This window comes from the organism of the source record quoted next, unplaced genomic scaffold (genome assembly GCF_019419815.1).
Source record: "Pyrus x bretschneideri cultivar Hongxiangsu unplaced genomic scaffold, Pyrus_bretschneideri_v1 Contig16, whole genome shotgun sequence".
Classification (NCBI taxonomy): domain Eukaryota; kingdom Viridiplantae; phylum Streptophyta; class Magnoliopsida; order Rosales; family Rosaceae; genus Pyrus; species Pyrus x bretschneideri.
Window position 1 is genome coordinate 7,677,619 of NW_025999457.1, and position 19,834 is coordinate 7,697,452.

Here is a 19,834-nt window from a genome sequence, read left to right on the forward strand (position 1 = left end):
TAGATAACAAACTCTAAATGCATATTTTGGTCTCCATATTACAATAAACAAGTCAATGGTGTCAAGCCATAAAGAGAGAAAAACTTTGCAACACATTCCCTAAATCATTAGAAACTCAATTACACAAGGCTCACTGATACCTAAAGCAAATTAGGGTGGTCGGTGGACATACATAAAAAATGAGATACTTTTCCTCCCCAACTTACCCTTCCTTTTCTCTTTGCTTAGCTTGTCACCTCATAAGGTTTACATGGTTAGAAATGAAATATCCAAAACAGAGCAAAGTGGATTGTTGAGGATTGCCCCGAAAAGCCCTTGTCTGTTTTCTAAATGGCAATGTCAGCAGCGTGGGCAAAGGCTGTTTCAGTGTAGCAGCAGAGCAACCACAAGTCCACCCATCTCTAACTCACTCTTGGTACAAAATATAATTGATGACGGCTGCAGGAGAATAATTAATATCTATTCATATGCCCCCAGGTGTTTACTTGGATCCAAATGACTAAAGTTTGTCCTGGCTAGGAGGCCGTAGTGAACTTCCTGCCAATGTTGTGGCTGAAAACTGGTTCGAAGTCAGGGCTACTGCCCCCGTGGGTCTTGACATAGGTGGCCTGTGGGAAGTTATGCCTAGCGGGGGTCTTGGACTTGAGTTTGCCATATTCATGGCCATTCTATTGGCAGGCATTGATGATGGCATGCCTCTAGATGAACCTGGTAAGCCAAGGCGGGATGCAATTATCTGGGCTCGTTCATGGTAGAGCTTCTGTCTTGACCTGTCCAATTGCTCTCTTACCCTCATTACAACATGTTCCATCTCGTTGAAGAAACCTAATTTGGCTTCCAATTTATGCAACTGCAGTTAAACAGAAACCTTCAAAAAGTTAAACTTCTATAATTAATAGCAAACAAACAATAGGTAGGTTTGGCATTTTAGATGACCTGCTTCTCCACCAACATTGCTGCAAGTTGTCGGATTTGATCTTCTTCCTGTTCTGCTAGAAGCTTTGCCTTCACTGCGGCCGCTGACACTGCAGAAACTGCAGCAAGCTTTAATTTATCAATTTTCTGACCCACTTTTGTCTCCGTACTGTCATGTTTTTCTATTTTACCATCTTTAGTTTGATCCTCACCTGGAAAGTATAAACAAACTGGAGATCATTATATCACGGGCATTGAACTTGGAATTCATGAAACTCAACTTGTTGAAATAACTGTTTCCTTTTTTCAGCTCATGTGTTACACAGTATTAATTATCCAACCATAACTGGCATGCAAAAAAACAATTCCCAGATATAAAAATAATAATAAATAATTCAGGATACAAGAGGAGACAGGAACGTACTTGCTCCCTTTTCAACTACCGAATTTGATGCAACTGGTTGCTGAGGCTCGTCCTTTTGTGGGGTCTGAGAATCACACACCATATCTACATCCTTTGGTACCACTGTACGTTCAGGGGGTTCTTGTGATTTGGCAGTAAACAGTGGCTGAGGCTCATTTATTTCTGTAGCAAGAGAATTAGATACATCTACATCTTTTGATGCTTCTTCAGATTGAAGAGGTTCCTCGACTGAATTTGATGTAACTGGCTGTTGAGTCTCATTTTTTGTAGAGGGAACTGCATCAGACATATCCACATCCCTTACTGCCTCTGTAGGTTCAGAAGGCTTTCCTGCTCCTTCTCCTGATTCCTTCTCAGAACTTGTTTGATGCCCTGTCTCCACTTTTGAGTCAGTTGACTCCCCCGCAGTAGTTGGCGATTCATCCTTTGGTAACTCTAAATTGTCCGATTTCTTCAAATTATCATTTCCTACTTCCTCATGAGAAACTATGTCATCTTGTTCTTTTGCAGACTGCGACTTTTCTTCAGTAGAAGGTTTTTCAAGTTTCTTGTCACTGTTATCAATTGATAAATCTTTATCTTCCAAACCTGAGGTGGAGTTATCCGCTTTCTGGCTTTTGTCTTCATGAACTTTGTCTTTTTGCGTCTCCCCTTCAGCAGAAACACTGCAATTCCATCACGGACATCAGATAGAATATATAAAGACTGGTAGAGGATAAATTCTCCACACCAAATCGCATACCTATCAGGACCAGCCTGTTCCTTACTGTCATTCGGTGGATCTTCCAAAATAAAGCAATGCCTTGCAGCCAGCTCAGTTCCAGGAGAACTGGCAGATATAGATTTCAAAGAATTATGTGCTGAAGCAATAGCAGCATCAGGTCCCACCAAACGTGCTAAGAATGCTGCCTGTAAAAGAGTGGAACCTATAAGTAGTGACACATTAGCAATACCTGAATGCCAAAGTATTAGTTATATTTTTGCTTATTGCAAGGTGATTCAACCCCAAGATATGAGAGCAGGTTCAGTAAACCGTAAAAGACATCACAGGCATGCATGCACTCATACATGCACTCATACATTATACATCCAATTAAACATGCCTGGATGAAAAGGAATAATGCAATAGCAGATCAAGTCAAATGCTTCTACAGAAAAGGGTGAGCAGTTACAAATTACATTTCAGTCATATCGCAACTTTTGCCAATACGCAAAAAATTTCTCAATGTACCTGAAGTCGCTAATCTGAAATATAATATGGAAAGCAATTGCCAAATCACTAGGCACTCTCAAGTTACTTATTAATTAATTTATTTATTTCTTTGTGGGACAAGTTGAACACACTTACTCGAGTCACGAACTACCCACATATGCACCATATATCCTCACATAAGCAATCAACTTACCAATGCCATGGCAGGGTTGCCCACTTCTGTAAATGAAAGGTGGCCTTCAGACATTGGAGGATAACCAACAACTTCGAATGCTTCTTTAAGCGCCTTCAGTGCAAAGTTCTCATCTGTTTCCTGATCAACTTTCAATTCACAGGTATCTTCCAATTTTGAAGTTTCCTCACCGTCTTTGACTTCATTCAAATCTTCTGGCTTTGAAGTATCCTCTCCAACGTTTACTTCAGTCCCTTGTTTTGAAGTTTCCATTGGGGAAGTTTGGGGGTCACTCTCATTAACAGCAGTCTTATTCTCTGTTGTTTCAGGGGCATCTTTGGGGGCCGATAAATCATTTCCAGTTGAAGTTGGATCTGCAGTCTCTTTGGCACTACCCTCCAAACCATCCTCATAATCAAGAAAAGTGTCCTCAATTGGCATTTGAACAAAGTGCAGTATACATTGAGCTTTTGTTTTTGTTGCAACATGTTCAGCAATCTCATTCCAGTTTTCTTTATAAAGTTCTAATGCTTCAAGGAGAAGGAGAGTCTCCTGATCTGTCCAGTTCCCACCACTAACCCCAGGAGCTTCAGCAGGCTCCATAAGAATGAAATCTGATGAAGACATGCCAGAGTCGAATTTCCCATTATTAAAGCAATCAGTGCATAGATCAAAATCTGCCTGTTAAAATGAATGTAATCAGCAAACGCAATAAAAGTAAATAGGGAATGGAAATAAGAAGAAGATAATTTATATATAATGATGACATCCACTTCATCAAACAGAAACTTCCATCACCCTGACATGAAAACTATTCTAGATAGGCTTCTCGAGGTCGAATGCCTTATAAATAACAGAAAGTTACTTTAAAACAATAGCAAAAAGCAATCACCAGGGAGTATTAACAATCTAATGTCAGCAGGTGATAGCTGCAAACCTCCCCGAGATGAAAATAATCACAGACCTAACAACTCTGATCTTAACAGATATAGCTTCATAATAAACAAAAGTTTGACCGCATACTGACCACACATTTCGGGCATAACAAATACGAATCATTGAAAGGTTTGGCAAAATGACTTGCTTTTCTAACTAAACAATAATCTTCATGTTTAGGACCAACAGGAATATTGCACAATTAAAAATTAAAGAGAGCAACAGTCAGAAAAAATGGTCAGCAAGGTGTATCCTTCCATAACCAAGCACCACTACAAAATTCATTATAAAATCAACAATAGTTCTAAAAGAACCAACCTGCTTCTGGCAATGGTATCGCTTACGTGAGCAATCAGCTGAACAAGAGTTGCAATGGTACTCAACAGATGGCCCCTCAGGCCACACCAACTCTTCAGCAATTGCAGACTCGGGAAACAACCCAGATGGCAATGTTGGGGTTGTTATATTAGTCTTGGGAACAACTGATGAACGTGATTGTAATTCTTCAAAGTGATACAACTTATCAACCAAAGAATCCTTTTCCGCCACCCCATCACTATTGGCACTGGCCACAGCAGAACATGTTGGTGGGAATGGGTGGAAATTAATCAAACCCCAGTGGTCCAAAAATTCCAGTACTTCTTGTCTAGCATCAAATTCTCCAACTTCAAGCTCCAACAAGTCCTTTAATTCAATAAATGTGCCCGGATTTGCATGGAATTTCTTCATGATGCAATTACGTATCTCCAAGTATACATCAGGAGTCCGAGTCTCAGACTTCCCATTAAAGAAAGACGCCAACATTTGCTCCTCAATGGAGTGAACCTTTGTCCATGAAAACCAACCTAGAAGCCAGAACAATAATCCAATCAAGATGCAAGTTTAAAAACACCAAAAAGGCTTCCGCTCCACAGATTGAAAACAATGCTTTAAAGAACACATAGTTTCAACACTAATGTTTTCTTAGCTCCATCAAATAATGCCTGCAGACTAAATTCATCTTAACGACTTTCGCCCAATGTAATTTCCCTAAGTACTTTCATTTAGGCAACATTTCAATGTGAAGCTTCAAACAAGTTGAGCAAATGGAAATTTAGCTCAGCCTCTCACTTTCACTAAACACAAACTACACACTACACCGAATCGCAACCAAAACCGACACGAAAGATTCAAACTTTCACTCAATTCTAATCAAAATGTGCATAAAAAGGAAGAATTTTCACAATAGCCAAAGAGTCTCACCGCAATGACTAGGAACAACATGAGCATTGGCACCGCGAGATCTAATGGCTTCAAATTCAGCCTCCATAGAAGCCTCCAGAGCCTCCAACTCGCTCTCCCGTTTCACCAGCTCAGCCACAGCCTCCCCCACCGGGTCAGGCCGCTTGGCTTGCGCCGCCGGCTTCACAGCAGCCCCAGCTGCTGAAGCCGAAGCCGAAGCGAGGCTGCTAGGGCCCTGACGGGCCCGGGTCAACGGGCCGTTGTGGATCGGAGTGTGAGAAAGCAAAGGCTTCTCGCGAGCGAAACGTTTGGACGGCGTGGATGAAGAGGTTGAGCCGCCGAGACTGCTTGCCTTTCGCTTTTGTGCTCCGCCGCGGCGCCGAGTAGAAGACGGCTCGGCGGCCGGAGAGTCGGCATTTGAAGCCGGCTGAGTTCCGGCGGCGTCACGTCGTTTTTCTTCCATGGATTATTGTTCGTGTTGATTGGGAGGGTTTGGTATGCCAATTTGGGCTTTTTTATGCGCTCCTGCGCGGCACTCTACACAGATTCGCACTGTTGCTGTTGATTGATACTGCCACTCTTACACGTCATGCTTCCAACTTGAGAAAAGGTATTTACCTTTGGTTTCTCTTCGACCCCGTTTGGATCAAGGAAAAGAGTAATGTTAGATAGATTAATTTTTTAGATAAAATTTATAAATTATATGATGTGTTATTATTAATATGATTAATAAGTACATTAATCAAAAATCACGTTATATAATTTATAAAATAAGGTTTAAATAAATGGCCTCTCTAGCACTTCAAGCAAAAATGCTTTTACCAATAGTATTAATTCTTTTGTCAATTATTGTATTAGGGAGGGATAATATTTGCATTCCTTATAGGAATAATGTATCTTGACCATACAAATTTCATAATTAGAACCGTTGAATTTTTTAATCTTTATTTGAAAATAATATCCTACAAAAAATTATTTTAATATGAAATTATTTAGTTATTTAAATGTATAAAACAAATTAATGGTGTAACTACCAAGTGTTATATTCACGATGAACCATTCATTTATTTGATATGTTTGGATAATTAAACAATCTCCAATTCGAATGATTTTTTAGGAGTGATCTCCAAATGAAGATTATAAACTACGAATTGCATACAAGTATAGAATTACTCTGGTATCGTGCAACTAAGAAAGAAAAGACAGAGGAAACCTTAGTTGTGGTGTAAGCCAGAGTTAGACTTGATTGTACTAAGGAACAATTACCTTTTCATAGAAATGAACATGTCTTCATATAGGTTCATGCATAGGCTTGGAGATGATCCAATAGGGCATGTGTGGCACGCCCTAAGTGGTTTACTTGAACCTCACGTAATCCCGCTTATTTAGCCAGTAACAATTGACTGTGGGAGAAGTGATGAGAGGCACCAATTAGAAATCCTGTTTGCGAATGACTCTTAACAACAACGGTGATCATGGGCTATGTCTGAGCACGATTATAAGGATAGCTAATGCTTTGAGATCATGCACGATCTTGCCTTATCCAACCTTTCCGAGCTAACCTTGTTTGTGAGTCCTTCTGGGCTCATGAGATCGTTTTTTGACCTTGCATGACCGACTAAACCCACAAACTCTGTAGAGTGGTGTGCCTAGCATATTTGATTATGCGAGTCCATCAAATGAAGCGTGAAGAACATGTTGACCTGGTAAAGGTGTCTATCTCCGTTGGGCGTGATTCACGGGAAGACATCCCATTTTAGCATTAACTCTCAAACTATGCAAGGGGTATATGTTAATGTAACCTTATGGGTAATTTTGCCATATTGGCTTGCTTTAGTACACATGGCGTCCTCTTTGGGCCCGGTAAAATTTGGTTACCAGATTGACATAAACCAATTTCCTTGTTTGAATTCATAATTATAGAACTTTCTTAGTGAAAATAATAAAAAAAAAAACCCGTAAAATTTAGAGGTATCGATTCCTAACTTTAAATTATATGTAAATAGTTGTCACGAGTGACAACATTTAAAGCACAAAAATAAAATAAAATAACACAAAACAAAACCATGTGCTCCATTACCACCTTGACTCTTACATGCCCACCACCATTGTCACTGCCTAGCAACATCATCGTCGTTGTTATCACAGCCACCACCACTACCACCACCTCACCATCATCAGAGTCATCACAACAATCGTTACCACCACCTCGTAATCATCATGACATTTCCATGACCATCAACCCACTCACACCAACTCGCCATTACAAACACATCTACTACTACGTCACCACCACCACTCTCGTTCCCACCACCATTTTCGTTGTCGCAATAGTTACCCCCACCAACCGCTGACACGTCACCACCATGATATTTTAATAACCATCACCTCCACTTCGACCACCATGTTGTCACCACCCCCATTCACACCCACCGTCATTGCAACCAACACCACCCCACCACCAACACTACCGTCGCTTCACCCACCACCAACATCCATGCCGGCATTGCCACTAGCATATTTGCCAACTACTACCTATCAATTATTGCTTGACACATTAAATTCCATATTTAACTTTTATTATACTTTTATGTTAGCCAAACAAGAAATTTCACAAATTTTATTAATTTCGTCATTTTGAAATCCATCATTTTCTTTGAAGTCTTAAATTACGTCCTTCAAATGTAGTGTAAGGGATGGTGGATTTACGCTAAGTCACACAATAAGACAACCATAGTAGATTGGTTATGAACTTGCCAACCACGGAAGTAAAACCTTAAACTTCCCACTTACAATTGAAGATGATTCTTTCACAACGTTGTGGGAGTTGAAGAATTTTTCTCTTCTAATCAATTTTAGAATTTTGATCTCATTTGTCGACATAGTGAATTATTCAAAGGACTTAGTCCATAATAAAACTTAAAATTAAGAAAAGAAAAAGCCGATAACCAATTCGAGACTATAATCCTAAACCTAAAGTATAAGCTCTAAATAGCGATTCTATATCCTATAACATTGAACCATGTCAAGAAATAGAATCAAAGTTGACAACGTACAAAGTTGTTGGTTCGAGGCGAGATCCAAATGCCCCTACTTGATAATGGGAATTTCTAGGAGCCATAGAGAACACATATATATAACAAAAACCATGGATTGAGTGGTTCACTCAATCATGGGCGACATCCATTATCGAATGCTATTCTAATAATGGAAGTGTTTGTTTTTACGCGATTTTACACTATCGGCCTGAGTAATCGAGGCCATTGAATGAGCAGAATTCTAGGCCGTTGAATGAGTAAAATTGTAGGCCGTCGAATGACTCCGAATGTTAAGAGGCCGTGATTTTGCAAGCACTCGGTCCTGTATACTTTAAGTCGTTCGATGAAAGATGCCATATTTGATATTACCATTTTATTAGGAATTTATTAAAATGGTAATTATCTTATAGTTGCATTGTACAAGGACTCTGTGTGATAATGGATGGTTTGCATTTAGTTGGAAATAAAGATGGAATAAAGCAAGTAAACATTGATGCAATTAAATTGCAATTCATTTTGCATGCATGGTTGCACCTGGACAGACTTGGTCGAAAGATCAAGATGATTTGATTGTCATGATGCCTTGGTTGAAATGCATGGCTAGAAGATAAATTTGCATGCTTTGGTTCCAGCACGTGGTATTAGGAGGCCATCAATACATATTGATTTCCGTAGTGAGGAGATAAAGCTGGCTTCCGCATGGATATGGTTGCTTTGAAATACAATATTCTCAAGAATATTATAGTAGATATGGGATTCAAGTCAACAATTTGCTATGTGGCTATCGAAGTCCTAGTCTTATAAATACAAGACTTTGTGCAACATAAAGACCTTCTCTAAATCAACACACAAATTTACCCAGCGCAAACTCTCACTCTAAGGAAATCTCTCAAACATCTTGAGATATTTTTATTTTACCCTTTTTTCCACCAACACATCTTTAGTTTGGATAAACAGCACAGTGGAGGCAACTGGCAACATCTTTAGTTTGGATAAACAACACTGAAGCCGTAGAACCAGCCGACCGATGAGCATCTTCAGTTTGGATAAACAGCACTGCTTTGAGATTGATTGGTTATCTATTCAAGTCTCGTTCAGCAAGGAATTCTGAATGTTTGTTGGAAGAGGTCATCTCATCAGCCTTATCGACGAAGTGAAATGTTACCAGGTCACGACGTTCGACACATTAAAAGTCAAACTTATTTTATGATTGGATATTCACAAGTGTATTTCAGAATTTGGCATTCAGATGATGAACCATATTTACAATCAAGACACACATCTTTTTTGAGTATTTGGGTCCATATAACTTAGTACTGATTTAGCCCTCTTATATTCTCACGATTATAACTGCAGTTGGTAAACCTGGTGCTGACGATTTGTGAACTTCGTAGAAACTAGCAGCTTTGTCTTCAAGCTTTAGAACTTGAAGGCCAAGACGTGTTCCTTCCTAAGCCATAGTCGCATGATTTAAAAATCATCAGCGCGCCCAATACCATATCAACATTCATTCAGTCATGGGCCAAGCTCGGTCGATGAGTTGGCACACCCCGCATAGTTAGCTTATTAGCTATTCAGCATGTTCGCCACGTACGCTAAGTAGTTTTTAGGGTCAACAATGTCACAATTAATTGAAATATATAATATTTTAAAAAGGCCAAGTATTTTGAGCTGGATGTGAATGATGATGATCTTGAGCCCAAAACTACTCCTAGATTAGATATAATCATATCCAAGACTATATCATCCATCCCTACTTTTGCAAGTCAAGTCAGCGTAGAGAACCCCCATTCGATTGTCGGCAAAGGTGTGCGAGACTAATCAGGAGATCATCCAAAAATATCAAGGGGCTTAAGATTCAGAGGCTACAAAAAAAATGTGTGCTCAGAATTGTTGGCTCAGCCAACAAGAGTGACAATGTTCTTAAGTTTTCAAAGACAAAGTTTTAACTTGTGTTTGTAAAATTTAAGTACTTTTGGAGAAGGGCACACTTTCGTGGGGAAATTAATTAGAGATTTTTTTTTCCATGAATTCCTTTCCGCATACAAAACACAACCTAATAAAAAGTGATAAGGTTGATGACTGTTGGGGCCAAAAAATGTCAATCGCCAACCGAACTAAGTCTTAAGGCCTAATTGTCATGTAAAGCCTACATAAAAACCAAACACACGCCAAGGCATAGGATCGACGATGAATATATTTACAAGCATGTCATGCCACGCCATGCTCATGCCTATTCATCATGCCATGCTTCCTTAGCCACAAATCATGCTAAGCCCAAGTCACTTATTCGGGGCTTGTCAAGTGGATTATGGTGTGGATGGTTATGGAAGGTTATCGGGCCTACATGGAATCGGGGTCATGGAAGACTTTGGGCTGCTTGGGAGACCAAAGATCCAAGCCCATACCTTTTGTATTTCATGCAAGCATCATTGACAGAGAATTAGCCTAGTTTATCCATTTCCCTAGCAAGCCAACCCTCTTAGTTACCATTAAACTAGATTCTTGCATTAAATGCATATTAAGCCTAGCAAGCCAACCCTCTTAGTTAGGATTAAACTAGATTCTTGCATGAAATGCATGAAGACATCGTTCAAAACTTTGGCCCTGGTCAAGGTTGCGCAATAGTTCGCAAAACTAAGCTCAGTATCCACCAAATCTGCCTAGCCAGTGGCCTCACCACAAGAGAACTCTAAATGGATCGGCATGGCGGGAAACAACCCACTCTCGATGCAACACCGAGAAATACGTCTGGGATCAATAGGAGGGACCGAATCTAGGGAAGGCTCTTCCTCCTTGAAAGCCTTGCTTTGAGAACCAAGAGGAGGTCGCGGCTTGCCTCGTCGAAGTCGGTCCTCAGTAGTGAAGGACCTATTAATCGCAATTAGGTATTTTGGTAATTCCGCATCCATAATGCATATATGGAAAGCAAGCGTCAAACCATAGATATCACAAGCCAATGTAGCATGCAAGAATTAGAAACGTGCAAGTATGCAAGGTGAAACATGATAAGGAATCTACCCAAGGAAAGCAAACAAATGCACCCTGGGAAAGCAAATGGGTACGTTCATAAAATTCTAAGCCTTTCATGCGAAAGTCTAAGACTTTAACATAAGACTATTTTCCCTACATGCTATCACGCAAAACACATACATCTTTCCTTACATATGCCATGCTATCAAAGCCCTAAAAGATCTAGCCAGTGAAAGCATGCAATACTTGTACCTAAGAAAAAAACATGTTATATATGCAGTTAAGCTAAGCATGCCAAGCAGATCAATGCAACTAATCAATCAATCCCGCTCAAATACGCATCGACATGCAAAAAGGCTAGGCTAAATGACAATTGCACAATATACATGGAAAGCAGGAAAGAAATTGCAGAGGGCAAACACATATGATTTCGAAGCAGCAAGATTACCCCAGGACTGGAGTTCGATTTCCTGAAGGAATGGCCCGCACCCTTTATGCGTCTATGCTAAAACCCTAAATCTTTGAAACACATGATCAAAAGGAGAGATGCATGCCTAATTTCATCATCATGGAAAATAGAGAAGACAAAAGCAGCAGAAAAATTCAAAAAAGGGTCAAGGGAAAATTTTCCTTACCTGAAGAAAACCTTGTCGTAGAGCATAGAGAAGCACAAATAGGATGACACTACCCAGTGCAAAGAGCAGAGAAAAGTTTGGAGAGAAAAGCAGTTATGAAAAAAATTGAAGAAGGAAGCACGAATGGGATAGCACAACGGCATGGAGTGATCATCTGCCACGTGGGAAAAGAAAGAGTCCCATTAGGAAGCCTACATTTCAAAAAAAAAAAAAAAAAAAAAAAAAAAAGGAAGAAATCTTTTGGGCCTGGGGTTGACCCACTCAAAGTATCTCATAGCCCAAATAATCAAGGGGGCTAATGTTGGGGCCCAAAAATGTCACAAACCAACCCAACCAAGTCTCAAGGCCCAATTGTCATGCAAAGCCTACATTCAAGCCCAAACACACACCAAGACATAGGATCGACGAGGAATATATTTACAAGCATGCCATGCCACGCCATGCTCATGCATATTCATCACGCCATGCTTCCTTAGCCACAAATCATGCTAAGCCCAAGTCACATATTCGAGGCTTGCCAAGTGGATTATGGTGTGGATGGTTCCGAAAGGTTATTAGGCCTACGTGGTATCAGGGTCATGGAAGACTTTGGGCTGCTTAGGATCCCAAAGATCCAAGCCCATACCCTTTGTATTTCACACAGGCTTTATTGAGAGAGAACTAGCCTAGTTTATCTATTTCCCTAGCAAGCTAACTCCTTTAGTTAGGATTAAATTAAATTCTTGCATTAAATGCATGTTAAGCCCAACAAGTTAAGCATTTAATGTTGACTTTCCCTTCCCAGTTTGCACAGACAGCTAACGTTCAAAACCCATGAAACGTGCTACCAGATTTAGCACATGCGGACTGCTGTCCTAGGAAAGCCGTGCCTTTGGAAGTAGCAATTTGTAGATCTCAACAGTGCAGCTAGTTTACACCAAAATGGGAATAATAATAATCCTTCACTTACCAAAGGAGGGAGCTAAGCCATTAGAAGGGGATGAGAAGAACACAGAAAGGGAGATAGAGAAAGTGTAGTGAGAAAGAACCACCCAGGAAGAAGCTCAGAGAGTTCCACTTAGCTCAGAAGCATACTCCAAGCCCTAATCATCATTATCCATGCAACCTTAGTAACTTTCATAGCATTGCATCAACATCTCAGTCATTAGAAGCCTTACTATCATCCTAGGAAAGCCCAAATTATCCAACAAAGAATGCCATGCAACCATGCAAATCCCTTCTCTCGCATGTAAACTGATAATCTCCTAGCTTCCACACCACGCTTCACTCGAGCAAGTCATTATCTTGATCTTTCATGCTATCTTCGAGTCATTGATGTTACTGAGGTGTTTCCTAAGACAAGTTATCTCTTTTGAGATATCACGAGACTTGTTGCGATCTGCACCAAGGGAGACAAGAGGACGTTTTTAAAGCCCAAGTCCACCTCGACCTAAAAGTCCCCTAACCATGACTATGGGTTAGTTTGATATTGTTGTGCTTTGAAAAAAAAATCTATTTCTATTGTATTTTGAGAATAAGCAGTTGTGTAATAAGGAGGTAACGTGTATGGTAAACTATATTTGTAAAAGTGCTTTTACCAAAAAAAACAATGTTATAGTATTTGGTAATTTTTTTTATGTAAAACAGCTATGATTGCGTGAAATGACCAAAAAAGATATAACGTTAAATATTATTATGACATTTATAATATTTATATAAACTATTTACTAAACAACTATACTTACCCTTTTTTTTATTATATGATATTTAAGATATTTATAATTTTTTATTCTATTCTTTTCTCCAAAGGGTCGTTTCTTCTTTACCTTATCCCTATTTTTTTTTTTTTTTTTTTTTTTTTTTGCAGAACCTCTGAATATTTTATCTTGCACCACTCACTCCCTCTCCCCCATTCTCTCTCTGTCTCTCTCTGCCATATCCTAAGGAAGGTTGGGTCGTGGGGAAAAGAAGACTGGTTGCATCAACTGATTCACGGAGGAAGGATGGACTCCAATTTCAGGATAGTTAACACAGACGACGTTGAGGCCGTCCTATTGAGATTTTGGGTGTCAAGCAGAAGGGTGCAAATCTGGCATTCTTTATGCAACCTAGATTTTGACAAAGCCCAGAAATCTGACAAAGAGGCCTCGAAATTCGACAAAGCCTAGAAATCTGAAGAACCTCCCATCTCTGTTGTCCCAAAAATCCAAAGAAGCTTATAAATTCAATGATGGAGAGCAAAGCTGGAAGAAAGAGGAAGAGAGGGCAAGATTGCCATTTGAAAAATTCATTTAATGTTACTGTTCACCCGCCTCTTGGGATTAAAAGCCGGTTTTTTGAAAACTGGGATTTGCAGCTTCTTGTTTTTGGCTTCTTCTTTTTTTTTTTTTTTTTTTTTTTTTTTCATCCAAAATTGTGAGGGGGAAAAAAAACTGAATTTGAATGTATACAAAACACAAAAAGCTCCTCGCTTTTTTCAATACCTTTTTTTTTTTTTTTAATTTAAGCGGTACCAAACTGGTACTACGTGCCACGCCTAATAATAGGAGAGTGTTCTCCAAATATTTATTTAAGCTAAATCTCAATTAGATTAGGTTAACTTATGTTTAGAATTCTATTACTTATGTTTAGACCCAAAATGACAGTTTTGGGCCGAGGATGATCATGGGCTTGACCCAGTATGTAAGATGTTGGGCATCCCAAAATACTCCCAGAGAAAACCCAACCTAGTGAGGTTTGGCCAAATCCTATCAGAAAACAATCTTATCTGGATATGAGGGCTGATTGAGTCCTGATATAACAAGGAGTCCTCGGATGCCAATTATGCTTTGAATAAAGAAATATGCCGAGAATTAAGGGTTGAATCTGAAGGATAATAGGGTTGGATTCACAGTCCTACATGAACTAGGACTGGCCGAAGCCCATTCAGATTTGAACAAGGAATTATAGTCAGAGTGAAACTCTACTTCGGTCATGTAGGAATTACTACTATAAATATAGGGGGAGTGCATTGTTCAAAGCCCCTCTACTTCCGTCATGTGGGAATTACAAGAATATTTTTGTAAATTATTCTTCTTCGAATAATGGAGTTGTTGGAATGAAGAATTAGTACTATATTTTATTCCTTCACGTGGGCTGTCTGTTATCATGGTCTACATGAGTGGGATCTCTAATCCAATCTTCAAGGTTGGCGACAAACTTGGTGTGCATATTTGGCCGAAGGAAAGAAGAAAACTGGTGACTTGATCAAGTTCTTAACCTCTTTAATTCAAATATTGATGACTTCGTAAGCAACCAGGAAGGGGATACATATACTTACCAAAAAGAAAGATCGAACAGAGCGAAGACATCACAAAAGGAGAGATTCTTTCTTAACTACAAATCATAATTACGTATATTAAAATAGACTTTCTACGTCAAGAATGTCCATAACTTTCTTAAGTTGTGGAAATTCTTCTTAAGGCTACCCTCTAATAGATTTCAACGACCAAAGTCTTCTATATCTTTAGTACTCGTTTAAGAGTCACCTTGTAAAAAATCATTCAAATTCAAAATAGTTGGTCATCAAAAATGACAAATAAACGCAGTTCATTAGATAAAACTGATATATAAATTTTGACAATAAAAAAACCAAGCAATTGCGGATTTAGTCCATTTTTTTATATAAATAATCCTTAAAAAGAAATCGAAAAACTGAACGATTTCTATAATTAAAAATTTAAATTGTAGTCTGCAAGCAGATCTCCTTTTCGACAGAGATCTGCTTTTCTATCAAGCAAGTCCCACACATACTTTTCACGCATAATATAATTAAGCCTCTTAGATCATCTCCAATGGTTGGGCTAAAAGTCAAAATTTTTAACCCGAAAAATTTAGTTTTTAGCCCAAAAATAGCTTTTTTACTCCAACAGTTCTACCCTAAAATTTTAGCCCGGGATTATTAAAGAATGAACTTAGGCTATTTTTTTTGTTAAATTAATTTTTTTTAAAAAAATAAATATGTAGACTATCGTAAATTAATTTTATGAACATTTTAATCTAAAAAAAATTTTAAATTCCGATAAATATTGGGTAGAGTCTACCCCGATTTCTGGGTTAAATTTCGGGGGGAATTTGGCATTGGTTTAGCATTTAGCTCAAAATTTCCCCTTGGGTTGGAGTGGGTTTGGGGGGAAATTTTGGGGGGTAATTTGATTTTTAGTCCACCATTGAAGTTGGTCTTACAATGTTCGTAACGACCATAATCCAAAAACATCCACATCGTTCTTTACAGCAAACAATCCAAAACAAGGGAATTCCGTTTGTGAATACTTTTTTTTGTCCAATAAGCCAATGGCCATTCTATACGGTGAGAATTAACTTTGCATGAAAAGGGATACTCTCACGTTGTATTATAAACTACTACCTATTGTAGAACAATTAAATTGCCTGAATATTGTATCACTAAATTATTAGACGTCACATTGAACATTATACATGTTCCATAAACTTTGCTATCATAGGTAAAATGATAAGTCATGATGTTGAGATTATGAATTCCATATTGAAGAAAGAAGGGATTATGCATGTGTTTATAAGTAATTAGGGCTACTTCCTATTTTGCTAATTGGTTTTATAGTGGAACCTCAACTTTCTTCATGGTATCATAGCAGATTGTCTCATGTGTGAAGCCTAACGGCTATACATGCTTCAAGTGACCTGATTTGTCTTGTTCACGTGTTAGATTGGAAGATTCGCCACATGTGAGGAAGCGTACTAAGATTATGAATCTTACATCGAAGAAAAAAGAGATCTTACATGTGCTTATAAGTAATTGGACTGATCATCAACTTTCTTCATATGAACATCAACAATCTAGCAAATAATTATATGATTATGTCAGCTAACGATTCTTAAAAAAGCATTTGTAATCGTCTTGAAAGTATCTTGTCTCTCACAAGGAGAAACAGAAGTCTTGGATATATACTTAGTGGCAGGGTCAGGATTTTTAAATAATGGGGTCATAATATCAACTAAAAAAGCTTGATTGGGCCATTTCGTCGAGCACCTAGTATGCACCTACCAATTCTTGCTAACATATGCTGAAAGCTTATGCCAACATATGTCGACAACCACTATTATTTGTAGAGGCTTGTCAAGGGTGGATGCACGATACTGTGGAGTAATGTCGAAGACTGCTAAGGCTTGCCAACTAAGGTATTTCATCGAGCACATGATGCACACAATAGAGTCACACACAAGAAAAGGAAAAAAGAAGACAAATATGATAGAAGAAAATAGAATAAGCAGAAGGATGAGGTGGTAAGTCTTAGCTGTTTATAGGAGTCAAATACAAAACATAACAAATATAAATGGTTTTTTTAAGTTGTTGGGGTCAAGGGCAAACAATGACCCCATGTTGTCTTCACCGCTGTATATACTAAAGGTTTTCAGCTGGATAGCCATTACCATTTAGTTTTTCGTTGAATCCTCTCACCCCGTCCATAAATTATTTTGATTATTCCTTTGGAGGGGACACTATATCACAGTGAATTGCGCCCAAAGCTATTTATTTCTTAATTTTGGGGCAAATTACATTCATGACTTAGCTAGCTTGACACATAAACACCAAACCACACATACCTTACAGTCATAAAGCCACTTCCCTCAGGACCAATGGCCTTTTTATTTTCTGATACAAAGAAGCTGTGGGAAAGATTTCCAGCATAAACTTAACATACATTACAGTGCTCGCTATCACTAACCACAAGCTTATTATATTTTAAAAAAAGGACCAGATTTTGCACGAATTCACTTCATGTTCCTCTTACTCATTGTAAACAGAAATATTTGGCCTTGGCTCAAAATCTTCATCAAATGATGACTGCTTCTCTTCTTTTGCTACAAATGGCTTCTTGTCATGGAAAGCCTGAGACTTGGGGAGAGAGTCAGTGTCTTTGGTAGAGTTCTCTGCTTTGCTTTCACCATCATGGTAAGATGAAACATTGGGCCTTGGCTCAAATTCCTCAGTCCCAACGAATGGTTTTTTCATGTTTTCATGGCAGTCGTCGGCTTTCTTTTTTGGTGTTGAATCAGGAACATCACCAAGTAGGCCTCCAATTGCTTGGGGCATAGATTGCTCATTCATAACAGTTTTCCAGTATTCTCCTACACCTCCTCTTGATTCAATAGTTTTAGCAAACTGATTCAGAGAGAGAGAGAGAGAGGAAACAAAAGTTATTTTAATTTCCCACGCTTTTGAATGATTGTATCCTGTTTAAATAATAATAAGGCTTGTTCTATCTGTCACATGACACCACATACAACACAATTAGAGTATGAAAGATGTTATTAGCGCTCTAAAATGTTGATTCAAATCTCTAGATATATAGAAATTTAATGGAGAAATATTTGATTCTTTTGTTAAGAAATTATAACATAAATAAAATGCTTATGTTCTCAAATTGTGATTGTTGATTATTTTGATTCTTATTATAATTTATATATAGATTTATAGTTAAACAATATAAGTTAGCAAGAAAACATTACACAATTTTGTAGTAAAAGAACATTTTCGACGTAAATATGATAGAAGAGTTCAATTTGTCATTCCAACCTGTCAAGTTCTTGGCTTAAAAAATTTGGTACGTAACATATTTTAAGCAACAACATTAAGGATAATACAAATGCTTACCAAAAGAATAGAGAAGAGAGCTAAGGTGGCACAAAGGGACTTCATGTTTGAATTGTATTCAAAAGAAATGCTTGTAGTCGTATGTTTAATGTTATGAAAACTCAGACTACTTATAGATAATTTGGGAGGAGAGTAATCTCTCCACGCAGAACATGGTTCAGTTGGGGTTGATGATGACAACGATTCTGAATAAAATATCAGAAAGGGATTATCTCCTAATCTTTTTCTTTTAATTCATTAAATCAGTAAATTCGTGTCATTAAAATTTAATCTAACAACTAAAGTTATTATAACTTTTAAAGTGAGATCCATGTTTGTTGCTATTGAATCAAATTTTAATAATATTAATCCACTAATTTGATAAATTAGAAGGAAGAGGATCCCTTTTCTAATATATCATGGCAATTCCCACCAGATAAATGATTTTCATACTTACAAGAAACTAACGGTGGAGGACGACTAGGGGCCCTAAGATTTTTGAAGGCTTCCAATATATATGTTTCTCAGTCAAGTAGAGTCTGACAGAGTCATTTATTTTGGAATCCGGATTCTTGCTGGGTTTTTTTATGTAAAGATCTTGAAGATCCATCAATTCTATTATTTAATCGCATATTGTAAAGGTTATAAATTATTTTTATTTAAAATTAAATATAAAAAATATTTGATAAATATTGATTGTTCGATGCACGATAAACAAACACGATTCACGAATCCTTAAAATCTTCTTTAAAAGGATGCGCAGAGGATCTAATTGGTTTATTAATTAGGATGTGTTATCCACACATCTTATTTTACTTCTCACACACATTTGATAATTTTTATCAATTGATTTTCTTCAATTCATCTGATCCGATGGCCGAAAAAAGGTGTGTGAGAAGTAAAATGAGATGTGTGGATATCACACCCCTATTTATTTTGTGGGAAAAGAATCCTCACCGGATTATTTTCCGAGGATCCTAGGAATCCTGTGATTGTGACTGTTCATTATACATCGTGCAGTCAGTTTGTATTAAATACTATTTATATTTAATTTTAAAATTTAAATAATTTATCATCGTGCGATATACGATACACTATTACATTACGATCACGAAATCCTTAAAAAAAACATCCTAGCACTATTTTGTGCATGCATTTGATAGGTTTTCTCATGTGATATGACTCCGACATGATATCCAATCATGATTCGAGTTTATATTTTTATAAAATCAAGTAGAGTCTGACACAGTCATTTATTTATTTTGTGGGATGCATTTAATAGGTTTTCTCATGTGATATGACTCCGACATGATATCCAATCATGATTCGAGTTTATATTTTTATAAAATCAAGTAGAGTCTGACACAGTCATTTATTTATTTTGTTGCATTTAATAGGTTTTCTCATGTGATATGACTCCGACATGATATCTAATCATGATTCGAGTTTATTTTTTTTATTTGTTTGTTATACAATGATATACTGACATCCTCGGGTAAGGAGTCTTGGCAGCCCACGAAAGAGAATGGAACTCGCTATTAATAATATGAATTGAATCCTAAAAATTTCAAATTTATAAGTGAAGTATAATATTATTAAATTATAATACTAGACGGTGAATTATAGTTATACCTTAAAATGTACACACACAAGCGTGCTAATAGGTTCTAAATTTT

At 37.8% G+C, this 19,834-nt stretch overlaps 2 protein-coding genes across 2 annotated transcripts; both read right to left on the reverse strand.

Moving 5' to 3' along the window:
* Positions 1 to 5,442, reverse strand: LOC103963123 (SWI/SNF complex subunit SWI3D). Its single transcript, XM_048581128.1, has 7 exons — positions 4,903 to 5,442; positions 3,979 to 4,505; positions 2,746 to 3,405; positions 2,082 to 2,248; positions 1,340 to 2,004; positions 937 to 1,127; positions 1 to 850 (listed from the first exon to the last, which is right to left on the reverse strand). The coding sequence occupies exons 1-7, from the start codon at positions 5,342 to 5,344 to the stop codon at positions 500 to 502; spliced, it is 3,003 nt and encodes a 1,000-aa protein (XP_048437085.1). The 5' UTR covers positions 5,345 to 5,442; the 3' UTR covers positions 1 to 499.
* Positions 5,443 to 17,028: 11,586 nt separating this feature from the next.
* On the reverse strand, positions 17,029 to 18,315 carry LOC103963122 (organ-specific protein P4). The gene is made up of 2 exons (XM_009375899.3): positions 18,180 to 18,315; positions 17,029 to 17,687 (listed from the first exon to the last, which is right to left on the reverse strand). The coding sequence occupies exons 1-2, from the start codon at positions 18,222 to 18,224 to the stop codon at positions 17,313 to 17,315; spliced, it is 420 nt and encodes a 139-aa protein (XP_009374174.1). The 5' UTR covers positions 18,225 to 18,315; the 3' UTR covers positions 17,029 to 17,312.
* Between the last annotated feature and the right edge of the window lie 1,519 nt (positions 18,316 to 19,834).